This window comes from Myxocyprinus asiaticus, chromosome 45 (assembly GCF_019703515.2).
Source record: "Myxocyprinus asiaticus isolate MX2 ecotype Aquarium Trade chromosome 45, UBuf_Myxa_2, whole genome shotgun sequence".
Taxonomy (NCBI): Eukaryota; Metazoa; Chordata; class Actinopteri; order Cypriniformes; family Catostomidae; genus Myxocyprinus; species Myxocyprinus asiaticus.
The window spans coordinates 29,276,546-29,293,528 of NC_059388.1; the positions used below are offsets into that span (position 1 = coordinate 29,276,546).

General features: G+C 35.7%; 1 protein-coding gene across 15 annotated transcripts in view; it reads left to right on the forward strand.

Moving 5' to 3' along the window:
- Positions 1–16,816, forward strand: part of LOC127435281 (ataxin-7-like protein 1) — a 37,917-nt gene extending 21,101 nt beyond the window's left edge. For 4 of the 15 annotated variants that reach the window (XM_051688625.1, XM_051688631.1, XM_051688632.1 and 1 more), the window contains 6 exons: positions 97–341; positions 936–1,122; positions 1,398–1,519; positions 3,552–4,221; positions 13,339–13,480; positions 13,978–16,816. In XM_051688625.1, coding sequence (XP_051544585.1) covers positions 97–341; positions 936–1,122; positions 1,398–1,519; positions 3,552–4,221; positions 13,339–13,480; positions 13,978–14,030 — 1,419 coding nt within the window. In that variant the 3' untranslated portion in view covers positions 14,031–16,816. Of the gene's footprint in view, positions 1–96; positions 342–935; positions 1,123–1,397; positions 1,520–3,551; positions 4,222–8,467; positions 13,481–13,972 lie in introns of those variants that run through there. The other 11 variants (XR_007896170.1, XR_007896172.1, XR_007896166.1 and 8 more) reach the window with 11 other exon arrangements.
- Positions 16,817–16,983: the final 167 nt, after the last annotated feature.

Sequence of the window (16,983 nt, forward strand, 5' to 3'; positions counted from 1 at the left end):
GTTTGCCTGTGTGTTTGTTTTGTACTTTAGTATTTGAATGATCGTATGGCTCTCTGTATAACTATATAATGTATAATGTGTTTGTTCGTGTTGTAGACTCACTCTCTGACCAATCGGCGAGCTGTTCCAGGACGGAGGAAAGATTTTGACATTCTTTTAGCTGAGCACAAGGGGCGGGCAAAGGAGAAGGACACGGGGCAAAAGAAGGACGTTCAAGCCAGCAGCCAATCAGTGCAGATGACACAGTCACATGACACTGCACCCAGCCTATCCACAAGCTGTTCAAACGGCAAGACCACTCCCACTCTGAAACTGCGGCTGGCCAATTCTCACATGCACAGGTATGCACAACTGATTGCATGAGGTTTCATTTGTATTTTTTACGAACATCCCCTTATCACGTTTAAGGTTTCTTGCGCCAAAAACAGTTATAATATACACCGATCAGCCACAACATTAAAACCACCTGCCTAATATTGTGTAGGTCCCCCTCGTGAACAGAAATACTCTAACCAGCCCATCTGGCACCAACAATCATCCATGCGATTATCTAATCAGCCAATTGTGTGGCAGCAGTGCAGTGCATAAAACCATGCAGATATGGGTCAGGAGCTTCAGTTAATGTTCATATCAACCATCAGAATGGGGAACAAATGTGATCTCAGTGATTTGGAGTGTGGCATGATTGTTGGTGCCATTAAAGTCCCATGTTTTGATGGCATGAGGGGGACCTACACAATATTAGGCAGTTGGTTTTAATGTTGTGGCTGATCGGTGTGTGTGTGTGTGTGTGTGTATATATATATATATATATATATATATATACACACACACACATTCTCAGAGGGGAAGTGGAGGTTTTGGATGTCATAAAAAATAAAATAAAAAAAGTTCTCAGATTTTCACAAATATTTCATCTTTTTTTTTCTCTGCAGAGTGTCTGGTAGCGGCGCTGTGGTTCTCAGTTCGACACCCATACCCCCTCCTCCTGAATCCGCACCCAGCTGGCAGAGATGCAGCGCAGACGCCCGTCTGTCCAGCGACGAGGGAGAGACAGATCTCCCTGAGGACTTGGAGAAGCCGTCGTGGCATTACTCGACACATCACCCGCGACCCATTAATGTGAGCTGAACAAGACTCGTTATACACACTGACATACACAACTACATCCCCTGAAACACAAAGTTACTAAAGTAACAAAAAGTCCCATGTTTACGTATTATAGAGTACCATTTAAGCCCCAGAAAGTATTTGGACACTTTAGTCACACTTAAACATGTACAATGTTATTACATTACTGTATATAACAAAATATACTGTAATTTTAAAAACATATTTTGTCCATAACGCTTCCATCTGAATATCATTCTCTCTCTCTTTCTCCTCTTGTCGATTAGTGTTGTGCGTTCAGCAGTCGGTTGATGGGGAGAGGTCACTATGTGTTCGACAGACGGTGGGACCGTGTAAGGCTGGCGCTCCACTGCATGGTGGAAAAACACGTCAATTCTCTGATGTGGAGGTGATCATCTCACATACTTTTACACGTTTGTCTGTCAGCTAGCAAACATCTGCTTCATGTGTTGTAAATTTGTGGATGGGAGAATTCGGTTCATTTTTGCATCATAGAAGCTTTTAATTTGGGTCAAATTTATTACAGCTTCCATTACATTCGTCCTCGCAACAAAAATGTAAACTTTACATGTTGTGCTGGAAGAGGTTTGTGTATGAATCATGCAAACCCTCAGAAGAACATATCTCACCTCAAGATTGAAAGAAAGACCGAAATCTATTTTAGGACCGCCAAGAATTTTTGCATGGTGACATTTTCATGTCAGGCACAATTCTTCCCTTAAATTTTCATTACTGTAATGCTAATCTTATTTATCATTATTTTAAAACAGGTTTATTATTAATAATAATTTAATGAAAAAAAGTCTTATTGGTTTGATGTTAATCTTATTTATCATTATTGTACAACATGTTTTATTACTACTACTACTGGTGCTACTACTAATAATAATATAACGAAAAACATTGTCATTGCTGAAATTTAAATCTTATCATTATTTTAATACAATTTTCATATTTATAATAATTTAATGAAAAACAAAACAAGTTTATAATTATTTTAATAAATGTTTTATTATAATTTATTGAAAAACAATTCTCATTAATGCAAATCTTAGAATTATTTTAATACATTTTAATTATTAATAATAAAACATAATATATTGAATATTGTAATTGTTGAAATGTACATTTTATTTTCATTAATACATTTTTATTATTAATAATAATTTAATTGTTTTAATGTGAATTATATTATTATTTAAATACATTTTTAATAATAATAATAATCTTTAATGAACAATATTCTCATTGCTGAAATGTAAATCTTATTCATCATTATTTTAATAAATGTTTTATTATAATTTATTGAAAAACAATTCTCATTACTTTAATGCAAATCTTAGCATTATTTTAATAGATTTTAATTATTAATAATAAAAAATAATATATTGAATATTGTAATTGTTGAAATGTAAATTTTATTTTCATTAATACATTTTTATTATTAATAATAATTTAATTTAATTGTTTTAATGTGAATTGTAATTATTTAAATACATTTTTAATAATAATAATAATATAATGAAAAATATTCTCATTGCTGAAATGTAAATCTTATCATTATTTTAATAACATTTTCATATTTATTATAATTGAATGAAAAACAAAACAAGTTTATAATTATTTTAGTAAATGTTTTATTATAACTTATTGAAAAACAATTCTCATTTAATGCAAATCTTAGCATTATTTTAATACATTTTAATTATTATTAATGAAATATTAATAATAATATATTGAATATTGTAATTGTTGAAATGTAAATTTTATTTTCATTATTTTCATTAATACATTTTTATTATTAATAATAATTTAAATTGTTTTAATGTGAATTGTATTTATTATTTAAATACATTTTTAATAATAATAAAAATATAATGAAAAATATTCTCATTGCTGAAATGTAAATCTTATTCATCATTATTTTAATAATGTTTCATTATAATATGAAACTTATCTCTTTACTGTAATGCAAATCTTAGTTTTCATTATTTTAATTTCTTTTCTATTAAGTTCATGAAAAAAATTAATTTATTATTTTAATAAATTTGTATTAATTATAATTTAATGAGAAAATTCTCATTACTGTAAATCTTAACTTTTTTTAATACATTTGTATTAGTAATAATAGTAATGCATATTCTCATTGCTGAAATGTAAATCTTATTTTCATTAATACATTTTTACTATCAATAATAATTTTATGAAGAAAAAAAGTAATTACTGTTATAATACATTAGTGGTCCACAGAATAGGCTTCATTTTTTTTGTGCATAATTCTTTTGATTATAGCTGGAAATGTGACTTGATTTAACCTCACAGATTTTGTTTTAACTTTTTCACGGTGTTGTAATATTTAGGATAACATGCCACATAGCTTCCTACCACAGACTGATGATGTCATATCCTGTTTGTCACAGGAAAGTCCCCCTGGCAGTGGAGAGCAGGACAAGTGCTTCCCCCTGCCCATCTGAAGTGTCTCCGCTTGGCTCACCGTTTCTCCCCAACCACACGATCACGGCTCCTCTGGACGGGGTGTCTGTGCTCTCCTACTCCTCGTCTTTACCGCACAACGGCGCGGGGGTCTTCTGTATCAGGGACCCCGAACCGGGCCCCAAACTGCAGCGAACAAAACCAGCCAAGCCGCTCAAAGCCTCAGCGGAAGGACCAGGACCTAAAAAACGGAAACCGCCCTTCAACTGTGAGTCCGGGGCTTACCGGAAAAACAGTGGAAACAGCTACCATCTGCCACTGGGTGCAGCACACATCAATAACGGAACCGCGGCACTTAGCGTGCGGGCGAAGCCACGGCCCAGCGGACAAGGCCCGAGGGACCAGGACAGGTACGGTGGTGTGGATTTGTCTCTCCCTCAGGCTCTCACCGGGGATCACGGAGCCATCTCATCACAGAGTCCTCTAACATATGGCTCTTCTGATGGGAGGAAACGCAAGAGTTCTGTATGGAGTGCGGGCAGCGACAAACCCAGTAAAACCACCAAATCGACAGCACTGGACGCAATATTGAGGAAAAGCAGCAGCAGTCTGTTGTCGTCGGCCGCAGAAACACCCCACAGCACCCTCTCTAGACAGGTGAGCTCCAACTCATCCACTAAAAAAATAAATAAATAAAAAATTGAGCTTTGAAAAGAAATTAATATGTAAAATTCCAAACTTTTGACTGAAAGTGAATGTAAGATAACAATTCCAAGCTGGGAGATTCTCACAAAACCTGTAAAGTAATACTTTTTTTTTTTTTTACTGTTTTACAGTATTAAGCACATTTCCACATTTCAAATTCTCATTACTGTAATGCAAATCTTATTTATCATTATTATATAAATATTTATTATTAAGAATAATTTAATTTTAAAAACTTACTGTAAATCTTATCATTATTTTAATAGATTTTTTTTATTATAGTAATATAATTAAAAATATTTTTAATAAAAATATATTTAGCATGAAGAAAAAAAGAATTTCTCCCCAATTTGGAATGCCCAATTCTCAATGCGCTCTAAGTCCTTGTGGTGGTGTAGTGACACCTCAATCCGGGTGGCGGAGGACGAATCTCAGTTGCCTCCGCGTCTGAGACCGTCAGTCCGCGCATCTTATCACGTGGCTTGTTGAGCGCGTTACCGCGGAGACATAGTGCGTGTGGAGGCTTCACGCTATTCCGCGGCATCCACGCACAGCTCACCACGCGCCCCACCGAGAGCGAGAACCACATTATAGCGACCACGAAGAGGTTACCCCATGTGACTCTACCCTCCCTAGCAACCAGGCCAATTTGGTTGCTTAGGAGACCTGGCTGGAGTCACTCAGCACGCCCTGGATTCAAACTTGCGACTCCAGGGGTGATAGCCAGCGTCAATACTCGCTGAGATACCCAGGCCCCCAAATGAAGCCTACATTTAAGACAATTATTAATTTTTGCATTTGGACATTATTTTAAGGACACTTAAGCACATTTTCTCATTACCATAACGCATCTGGATGTTTTACTTTTAATATCCTAATTGTTTTCAATTATGATTCTCATTACGGCAATACGTAATACTTTTTTTTTTTTTTACTGTATTACAATATTAAGCACATTTCCTCCCTTAAATTCTCATTATTGTAATGCAAATCTTATCTATCATTATTTTAAATACATTTTTATTATTAAAAATAAATTCATTAAAAAACAAAAAACTTTTTACTGTAAATCTTAACATTATTTTGTGAAATTATAGTAATATAATAGGTGTGTAATGGTTCACTCATCTCACGGTTCGGTTCATTTCACAATTCTTTAGTTTAAGCCTGAATCAAGAGAAGTTAAGATTGAAAGTTTTTTTTATTATTATTATTATTATTACATAGACATATGCAAAACAGATCATTTCCTTAGAAATGTAGCTAAAAGTACTGTTCTTAAAAGTGCTAAATGGTCCATCAGAGATGTACTGGGACTAAAAACAGCCCAGAACGGGGCAATGGTGACACCATATGGAAATATTTGCTAATAATTCTGCTTACTGAAAATACGGAATTATGCTGTTTGCACACTGTCACTGTATACAAATATTTAAAATATTTTACATCTGACATTAGGATTATATTCCCCCATAGCATTATTATTAGAGCTGTCAGAATTAAGGCGTTAACACATGCGATTAATTAAAGTTTAACGTTAATACAGCATAAACACTGGTGTGAAGGGTGGAACCTTTGTAATGTGTCCGCCAGGAGTCATTACACTGATGCACACGCCATCGCGCCAGAGCCCTACTACCAACAGAGCCTATGAGCTTAGCATAAAATAGCATAACGCGGCAGTCCCATAGACTTTCTATGGGCGGAACTGTCTTAACACGCTTGTTGAGCATTATGCTCTCTCCTATGATAGAGCCGCAGAGGTTGTTATCTCAGTAAATAAAATAATCTCTGACAGCGCTTCCCTGTCAGTGTTAAAATGATTGAGAAAGGAGCTCTTAGCGTAATTTGATGTACAAAACAATCCCAGATTGGACTTGTGATAGGCTGAAATATACTTGATTTGCTATGTAAGGCACGTTTTTATTACCACAGAAGCACGTCAAGTCTTAACTGTCACCAAAATGCAGAATGAGATGTTTTTGTTTGCAAGAGTTTTTCATGTTGAGTTCAAAACAGCGCATGACACTGGCGTTGACGCCCAGACGTGGATCATGAACACAGCTTCACGATTGCTGTAACAAAGCAGATAGCCACTGTCTACTGGCAAATTAATATTGTGGAGGATGAGAGATTAAGGGATTTAATACCCATTGCAATGAATATGCAGCCTATGTGGGGACTAGTTCTTTCAATTAGTCAAACTCCCACTTAGACTTTGTTACTTGAATTGGTGATATTTAAGTGCATTTCTACCTATATTGTGGAAGGCTTTGATTGGAAAATGTTAATAAAGCATTATATTGCTACATAATTTATTTTTTTCCCTAAAATGGATATAAATTCATTTTGGCAAGAAAATAAGTATATATAGTGTCAAATTTCAGCACTTTTAAAATCTGCGATTAATCGCTATTAACTACAAAAATGTATGCGATTAATTGCGAATAAAAATTTTAATCGACTGACAGCACTAATTATTATACATAATATTCAGCATTATATATAGTAGATTAATATGGCAATCTCATTAAACCTCTGTAAATGTTCATTTTCTCTCGCGCAGTCAGAGCAGATCAGTCTCGCGCTTCAAACGGACATTCGATCCCTCGCGCTGAAAAGGCGTGTCTCACTCTCGCTCCTGGTTTCACTTTCAGCCGGACTCATCGTATAACACCTGTGGCTGCTAGTGTGCAATCGTATTTTAGAGCTCCTTGTGCCAATGAAGCGATTTCCATCTGTGTGCCCATGTTACGTAGGCATAGGACGTCGCGTGTATTGGATAGAACAAACGCTAAAATAACGATAAAACTTTTTTAAAAACCGTCCCATCTCCACGATGCGCATCGTCACATTTTAATCATGCCACGATAAACCGTTACACCCCTATAATATAATGCAAAATTTTATTAATGAAAAAATATTATTTGCATGAAGAAAATGCAACCTACATTTAGGACAGTTCTGAACTTTTGCTTTATACATTCGTTTTGTAATTTAGTTTTAAGGACACTTAAGCACATTTTACCTCCCAGTTCTCATTACTGTAACGCATCTGGATGTTTTACATTTACCATTCTCTTTGTTAGTTTATTACAGTAAAAGAAAGAAATGTCTGAATGTTTTATTTTACTATTCTCATTGTTTTCAGTTTGGATTCTCATTACCGTAACACAGTAAAACACTAAAAATAAAAACGATGCTGTGTGGAGCCTGGGTAGCTCAGCGAGTATTGACGCTGACTATCACCCCTGGAGTCACGAGTTCGAATCCAGGGCGTGCTGAGTGACTCCAGCCAGGTCTCCTAAGCAACCAAATTGGCCCGGTTGCTAGGGAGGGTAGAGTCACATGGGGTAACCTCCTCGTGGTCGCGATTAGTGGTTCTCGCTCTCAATGGGGCGTGTGGTAAGTTGTGCGTGGATCGCGGAGAGTAGCATGAGCCTCCACATGCTGTGAGTCTCCGCGGTGTCATGCACAGCGAGCCACGTGATAAGATGCGCGGATTGACGGTCTCAGAAGCGGAGGCAACTGAGACTTGTCCTCCGCCACCTCCGATGAGTAAGTAGTGGGAATTGGGCAATCCAAACTGGGAGAAAAGGGGATAAAAATAAAATAAAATAATAAAAAAAGACGATGTTGTTGTAAAATGATTCTCAATTAAAATATCAAAGGCAGTACCAAGAGAGAGCAACTATGATGCATAAACACTTTACAATTTAAATAATGAATAATTTTTTATGTTGCAGTAATGAGAATATCATAATTACCATCTTTTTTTTGCATTGCGGTAATGACGATTATGGGGTAAAATGCGTGTAACTAATGAAGATTATGCCACATGTAAAAAGAAATCTTAATGTCTCTAAAAATAGGTATCATTTTCTTTATGTAAAAATAGAATTTCGTATTTGTTCCTTTTGATTTTGGTGTAAAATAGGACCAGGACATTTTCTTGACAGGTTTTGTGAGAATCACCCAGGAAGCCTGTCAAAAACAATAAAAAAATAACAGAAAAGTCTCTGATTGGTGCATCTCGCTGCAGAATTGTGGGTAGTGTTGTATTTCAGAAATTTGGCAATTTAAAAAAAAATGTTGGGATATGACTAAAATCAGGAACCGTACTGTTGTGATTTGCTTCATTTGGCTCAAATCTTGCAGACACATTCACACTAATCACTAACCTTTTTTGTGTTTTTAGCCCAAGGAACCTCACTGATGCTGTGCGACAACTTTAGCATATCATGTGGTTCTTTTGGGCTGTAGGACAGCGGAGACACCGAGCACTGTGTCTGTCCTGCCTTTATTCCCCACGGCTGCCTCTCTACACTTCATTTACATCATTTGCTTTCTCATTTCCTACAGGGCTTCTTCCGTACCACATCCCATTAGAAACTACTCTTCTATGAGTATAAAAGGAAGGATTTATCTCAATACAGATCCATAGTTTCCTGTAAAAACAAATGACAATATTTCACAAACTGCAGTTTCACGCAATTTCTGATTATTTTGTCTTGTTCATAACAAACACGTCTCAGACATTCAGCGATGCACGTATGGAGTTTGGAAATCATTAGTTAGCGACAGTATGGAGGAGAACTCTTCAGACTCAACCTTGTCTCTCTAAAGTGCACTTAATTTCATGCCTGAGGAGGAAAACAACGTTTCAACCAAGGGAATATTTTCAAGACGCTTTTTTTGGGAAGCTGTATTTTTTAATTCGGATGAATTCAGGCTTTTGAGTATTTCGTTTTAACAGAAATAAAAAGTCAGGACTCGCACCCCAATTGTAAAGCAACTAAACCAGTGATTAATTTTGTTTAATAATTTATGGTTCTTTATTAATTTTCTAACTGACCTAAATAGCGCTTCACGTGTTAAGCAGAAGTATATTTGTATGCCATTTTAAAAGTTTAAAGTATTATAGAGACCCTGATGTTGGAAATCTGTACATATCTTTTATTATAAATGTTTGTTTTTTTGTATTTATTGTTAGCATCTTTACGAGGATTGAGTGGTTTCTATCGTCCTTTAGTCATATGTACAGTATATTCATAAATCTACAGATGGTTTGTTATGAAAGGGCCTAGCATCCTTATGTTTGTTCCTTTAATACTCTGATGTATTTTTTTAAAGGAATACTAAGCGAAATGATGTTCCCACAGAATCCCAGTCTACCAGGAGTTTTCTAGAGGAAAAGTACAGTGGCGGTATTGGCCAATTCTGTTTCAGTGGGGTCATAACTAAGTGTACCTTTTTAACTTCTGAAATTAAGACTTTCTCAAGGAGTTAACAGAGAAATGTTTGCTATTGTTCAGCTGAGCATATTGGCACAACTTAGTCCAACATGAAATCAAAATTACTTTCTTAATATGTGTTCCTGGTCCTATCGTGCACAAAAGTTCTACAGAATCTGTAAAGATCTCTTTTTTGCATTTTTTCAGGATTTTCAAACTCCTTGATTTATGAAAGTATTGGATATATGAACTTTACGAGGAGAAATAATCGTGTATAGTTGCTCAAGCGGCCGCGGTGCATACTGTGCAAATACGTTACGCTCTGTGATCTCAAAAACCCAGCGTTTGTTTGCTGTGACAGCTTTTTAGCCCCATAAACATTATTATTACCGTGTTGCCTTGCTGCCAATGCAAAACTCTCTGTAGGTCAGCTACCAGCTAGAAACCAACCCTGGACCCCTTTCACGTCACCGGTCATGGGTGAAGTGCTTCCATGTGGAGTTGGCGCTGTAATGTTTGTGTATGTATAACAGCAACTCATGCTTAAGGTTAGAGGTCAAGACAGCTGTGACATAACCCCACAACATTTTGCCTTTTCCCATTGGATGTCAGTCATTAGATATATGAGGCCTATCATTCAATAGATTTATTGTCAGAAAAGGGAATTTTGTATACTACCGGTCAAAAGTTATGAAACACTTACTCATTCTTTATTATTAATTTTTTTTTCACATTTTAGAATAATAGTAAAGTCATAAAAACTATGGAATAACAGAAATGGAACTATGGGAATTATGTTGTGACTAAACAAAATCCAAAATAAATCAAAACTATGTTATATTTTAGCATCTTCAAAGTAGTCACTCTTTGCCTAGAATTGTGCAGACATGTACTCTTGACATTTTCTCAACCAACTTCTTGAGGTATCACCCTGGGATGCTTTTTAAACAGTATTGAAGGAGTTCCCATCTATGTTGGGCACTTATTGGCTGCTTTTCTTTATTATTTGGTCCAAGTCATCAATTTCAAAAACTTTTTTTTTTTATTACATTTTAGATATATAATGAAATAAATTAATATGGTGGCACAATTATATTTTTTGTCTACAAAAATAATTTCAAACATTTAAGCATATGCCTTCAGATCAAAAGATTTTTAAGATCATGAGAAACATTTCAGTCAGATGTTTCAAAACTTTTGACCGGTAGTGTATGTGTGTGTGTGTGTGTGTGTGTGTATATATATATATATATATATATATATATATATATATACACATACACAGTGGCAAGAAAAAGCCTTTAAACCCTTTGGAAACAGCTGTTTTTCTGCATTATTTGGTCATAAAATGTGATCTCGTCTTCATCAAAGTCACAAGTATAGACAAACCACAATGTGATTAAGCTAACAACACACAAACAATTGTAATCTTTAATTTCTTTATTGAACACATCCCATTAAACATTCTCAGTGCTGTGGAAAATGTAAGTGAACCCTTGTATTTAATAACTGTTCGATCCTCCTTTGGCAGCAATAACCTCAACCAAGCATTCCAGTAGATGCGGATTAGACCTGCACAACGTTCAGAAAGCATTTTGGACCATTCTTCCTACAGAACTGCTTCAATTCATCCATATTCTCAGGATGTCTGGTGTGAACGGCTCTCTTGAGGTCATTCCACAGCATGTCAACTGGGTTAAGGTCTGGGCTTTGACTGGGACACTCCAAAAGGTGAATTTACTTTTTGAAGCCATTCTGTAGTGGATTTACTTCAATGTTTAGGGTCATTCTCCTGTTGCATCACTCAACTTTTACCAGCTTTAGCAGGTGCACAGCCACCCTGACATTATCCAGTAGGATGATATCTTGATAAACTTTTTTCCTCGATGATGGCAAGCAGTCCCAAATCATGATGCTCCCTCCACCATACTTCACCATTGGGATGATGTTTTCATGTTGGTATGAGGTGCCATTTTTACGCCCTACACAGTGCTGCGTTTTCTTCCCAAACAATTCAACCTTAGTTTCATCAGTGCACAAAATGTTTTCCCAGTAGCATTGTGGAGTGTCAAGGTGGTCTTTGGCAAACTTCAGGAGCGCAGAAATGTTTTTGTTGGAAAGCAGCAGCTTCCTTCGTGGTATCCTGCCATAGACACCATGCCTGTTTAATGTTTTCTGTATAGTAGACTCATGAAAAGAGATGTTAACCAGTTACAATGATTCCTTCAATCTTTAGCTGTCTAACTGTGGAAAGATGAATATCTAAGGTCTTCCAGATAACTTTGTAACTCTTTCCAGCTTTATGCAAAGCAGCAATTCTTGATCGTAGGTCTTCTGAAATCTCTTTCTTGCAAGGCATGGTCCATGTCAGTAGATGCTTCTTGTGAATAGCGAACTCAAAATGTTTGAGTGCTTTTTATAAGTCAAAGTAGTCTAACCCACACCTCCAATCTAGTTTCATTAATTGGATGCCAGGTTTGCCAACTTATGACTCTAATTAGCTTTTGTGGATGTCATTAGCCTAGGGGTTCACTTACTTTTTCCACAGCACTGTGAATGTTATTGGGATGTGTTCAATAAAAGATATTAAAGATTATAATCGTTTGAGTGTTGTTAGCCTAAGCACATTGTGTTTGTCTATTTTTGTGACTTTTGTGAAGTTGAGATCACATTTTATGTCCCATTAATGCAGAAAACCAGCTAACTCCAAAGGGTTCACATACTTTTTCTTGCCATTGTGTGTGTGTATATAGACAGTTGAAGTCAGAAGTTTACATACTCCTTAACCAAATACATTTAAACTCAGTTTTTCACAATTCCTGACATTTAATTGTAGAAAACATTCCCTGTCTTAGGTCAGTTAGGATCACTACTTTAAGAATGTGAAATGTCAGAATAATAGTAGAGAGAATGATTTATTTCAGCTTTTATTTCTTTCATCACATTCCCAGTGGGTCAGAAGTGTACATACACTTATGTACACTTGTCAGTATTTGGTAGCGTTGCCTTTAAATTGTTTAACTTGGGTAAAAGTTTTTGGGTAGACTTCCACATGCTTCTCACATTGATTTGCTGGAATTTTTGCTTGCGCACACTTTCAGTTATGCCCACAAATAATCAGATTGAGGTCAGGGCTTTGTGATGGCCACTCCAGTACCTTGACTTTGTTGTCCTTAAGCCATTTTGCTCCTAAGCCATTTTGCCCCAACTTTTGAGGAATGCTTGGGGTCATTGTCCATTTGGAAGACTCATTTGAGACCAAGCTTTAACTTCCTGACTGATGTCTTGAGATGTTGCTTTAATATATCCATATAATTTTCCTTCCTGATGATGCCATCTATTTTGTAAAGTGCACCAGACCCTCCTGCAGCAAAGCACCCCCACAACATGATGCTGCCACCCCCATGCTTCACGGTTGGAATGGTGATCACCCTTTTTCCTCCAAACATAACGATGGTAATTATGGCCAAACAGTTCAATTTTTGTTTCATCAGACCAGAGGAAATTTCTCCAAAAAGTAAGATCTTTGTACCCATGTGCACTTGCAAACTGTAGTCTGGCTTTTTTATAGGGGTTTTGGAGCATTGGCGTCTTCCTTGCTGAGCAGCCTTTCAGCTTATGTCGATATAGGACTCGTTTTACTGTGGATATAGATACTTGTCTACCTGTTTCCTCCAGCATCTTCACAAGGTCCTTTGCTGTTGTTCTGGTATTGATTTGCACTTTTTTCACCAAACTACGTTAATCTCTTGGAGAGAGAATGCGTCTCTTCCTGAACGGTATGATGGCTGCGTGGTCCCATGGCGTTTATACTTGTGTACTATTGTTTGTACAGATGAACGTGGTACCATCAGGTGTTTGGAAATTGCTCCCAAGGATGAACAAGACATGTGGAGGTCCACCGGTTTTTTCTGAGGTCTTGGCTGATTTCTTTAGATTTTCCCATGATGTCAAGCAAAGAGGCACTGAGTTTGAAGGTAGGCCTTAAAAAACATCCACAGGTACACTGGTCTAATTCAGTGCGCCTCCTATCAGAAGCTAACTGGCTAATTGTCTAAAGGCTTGACATCATTTTCTGGAATTTTCCAAGCTGCTTAAGCTGTGCCAAGGCACAGTTAACTTAGTGTATGTAAACTTCTGACCCACTGGAACTGTGATATAGTCAATTAAAAGTGAAACAATCTGTCTGTAAACAAATTGTTCGAAAAATTACTCGTGTCATGCACAAAGTAGATGTCCTAAACGACTTGTCAAAACTATAGTTTGCTAATATGAAATCTGTGGAGTGGTTAAAAAATGAGTTTTAATGACTTCATCTTAAGTGTATATAAACTTCTGGCTTCAACTGTGTATATGTGTGTGTGTGTGTGTGTGTGTGTGTGTGTGTGTGTATATATATATATATATATATATATATATATATATATATATATATATATATATATATATGAATGTGTGTATATTTTCAGAGTAGAGTATTTCGAGTATTTGGACTGCATCAAAATATGGCCTTACAACTGTGTTTAAAAGAAATAATGTGATCATGGTAAGTGGAAATAGAGGATCCCCTTGATTTCACATTGACGTTGACACTGATTTGGTCTCAGTATACTGCTGTTCAACATGAAGTTTGCCTGAAGGAGTCATCTACCAGATGCTTTTAAACACATCCAACAACTTAGAAATGTTTTAGAAATAAATGAATGTGCTACTTTGAATTGTTTCTGTTATTTGCCATGGCATAGCAGTACTCTTTCATTTTGTTTACTTTTTATATTTTTTGCTTTGCTTTTATTTTTGTTTTATTTATTTTAATTGTCTTGTTTTTTGTTATTGATTTGTACTTATCATTTTATTAGTTTTATTTATTCTTTTTAATGTTGTTTTGTTCAAGTTTTTTTATATATATTTGTTTTTTTGTCATTTTTATTTGTTTTTGTTTTTTTGTTTTATTCATTTTTGTTTTATTTTGTTCACTTTAATTGTTTTTTTTTTTTTCTATGATTTTGTTTATTTGGGAGTTCAATGATACGCATTGAACTCGCCTTGACCCACATGCAAAACACCATATTTTTGGCGAAAGACAAATTGCTTGCTTACACATAAAGGAAAATGCCTGAAGCAATATGAATTAATTCTTCTATAATGTTCTCCATTCAGTCACTGCTTTGTTAATAACTTCAACTGATAACCACGTATTGTTGCTTAAGTGTGCATACTACTGCTATGCCATTATTAGTGAATGTCTGGTAAATAGGTTATTTGACATTACACTGCGACATTACACTGCACAAGCAGCCGTGTTAATAAGGTTAATGACTGCATACAATGCCTACCCCTCTGAAAAAAAGCTTATTTTATCCATATGTTTATAGAGGTATTATAAGGGACACCTTGAGTGCTTAAATGTGACCCAGCCATATAAATTGTAAAGATTTCTAAGGCCTTATTTTTATACTTGGACTATTCTTAAAAGATCTAAATCTCACATAAGAGGTATTATAAGACAATGATCTCATTCCTAAGACGAGCATCCATGTCCTTTATAAAGTGTGTGAATTGTTGTCCCTATGTGTTCTCAACAATGATATAGATGTGTATTTTCAGGTTTGATATTTTGCAGTTCAGCTGTTACAGAAATACATTTTTCTTACCTGCTTTCATGCATTCTTGATTTGCATTGGTGTCTCTGTACCAAGTGTTTATTTAAATGCTTAATACAGAAAAAGGTAATCTGGGGTTGCTCTCTTGTGAATAAAGGGAATGGTTGTTTCCTCTTGAGAAGACCCCTTTACCTGTTTATTCTGGGGTTAGAATTTGAGTTACAAAGGATATGTGTTATGCATTGGTACTGTGTTGCCAGATCAAGTAGTCATTGCCTTAAAAACCAGTGTAACCTGATAGATAAAGCCTTATTGAAACAGATCAGATATACAGATTTATATTTTATGCATTGCATACTTTAATATTAGCTTTTAAAATATTACAGCCATGCAATTATTTATTAAAACATTAAAAAGGGAATTCAAAGGTATTTACGAAATAATTATAGTATAAAGTATTAATAAAATAGTGTAATCAAAATGAGATCACAAATTAACCATTCATGAGGCCAGAATATTGCTAATTAACATACTATATTAGTATAGACCTTATTATTCAGAATAGCATAGTAGTATTTACTTTTTGACAGAAATGATAACGTGACTGTGCTACTGTCGCGTCAATGGGCTGTACTGTATTAAAGGTCCCAGAAAACATGAGTTTCACAACTTGTGTTTTCTGAAGTTAACTGTCGACTGAAAATGTTTTGGAAGATGGCAACGGCAATTTAAACCCATTGAAGAGACTGTAAGTTTATGCATGTATAAGATAGTAATGGTAGCTTTATGCATTCTGTATTAAAGGAATATTCCGGGTTCAATACAAGTTAAGCTCAATCGACAGCATTTGTGGTATAATATACAGATCACCACAAAAATTAATTTCGACTCGTCCCTCCTTAAAAAAAAGCACAAATCCGGGTTACAGTGAGGCACTTACAATGGAAGTGAATGGGGCCATTCTGTAAACCTTAAAATACTATTTTAAAACGATAGCCACAAGACGTAAACAATATGCGTGTTAACCTTTTCGGTGTTAAGTTATATCCAATTTTACAACCCCGTTGCAATGAAGACGCAAACCCTAAAATGACCGTAAAAGAGACTATTTAAACAACAGCTCAAATAATACACGAGTTTTAACAGAATTAATTTAAGTTCTTTTATAAAAGTATAAGCTTTACATTTCTGCCTTTAAACTTTTCAAAAGTTGGCCCCATTCACTTCCACTTCCTTTTTTTGTCGTTATCAACATTATTGCAGAGATTCTGTTGATTGAGCATCAAAATATATTACTTTAATGGTTTAACTCATGAAATGCATCTAATTAGGGCAAAGACATATCTATAGCGTCGTTATCATTCCTGTAAAGTCCTAAGTAATTTAGTAGCTATTTTATAGCATTATTAATACAGTATAATATACACCGATCAGCCACAACATTAAAACCACCTGCCTAATATTGTGTAGGTCCCCCTCGTGCCACCAAAACAGCGCCAACCCGCATCTCAGAGTGGCATTCTGATATGATATTGTTCTCATCACAATTGTACAGAGTGGTTATCTGAGTTACCGTAGACTTTGTCAGTTCGAACCAGTCTGGCCATTCTCTGTTGACCTCTCTCATCAACAAGGCATCTCTGTCCACAGAACTGCCGCTCACTGGATGTTTTTTGTTTTTGGCACCATTCTGAGTGAAAATCCCATGAGATCAGCAGTTACAGAAATACTCAAACCAGCCCATCTGGCACCAACAATCATCCATGGATTATCTAATCAGCCAATCATGTGGCAGCAGTGCAGTGCATATAATCATGCAGATACGGGTCAGGAGCTTCAGTTAATGTTCACATCAACCATCAGAATGGGGAAAAAAT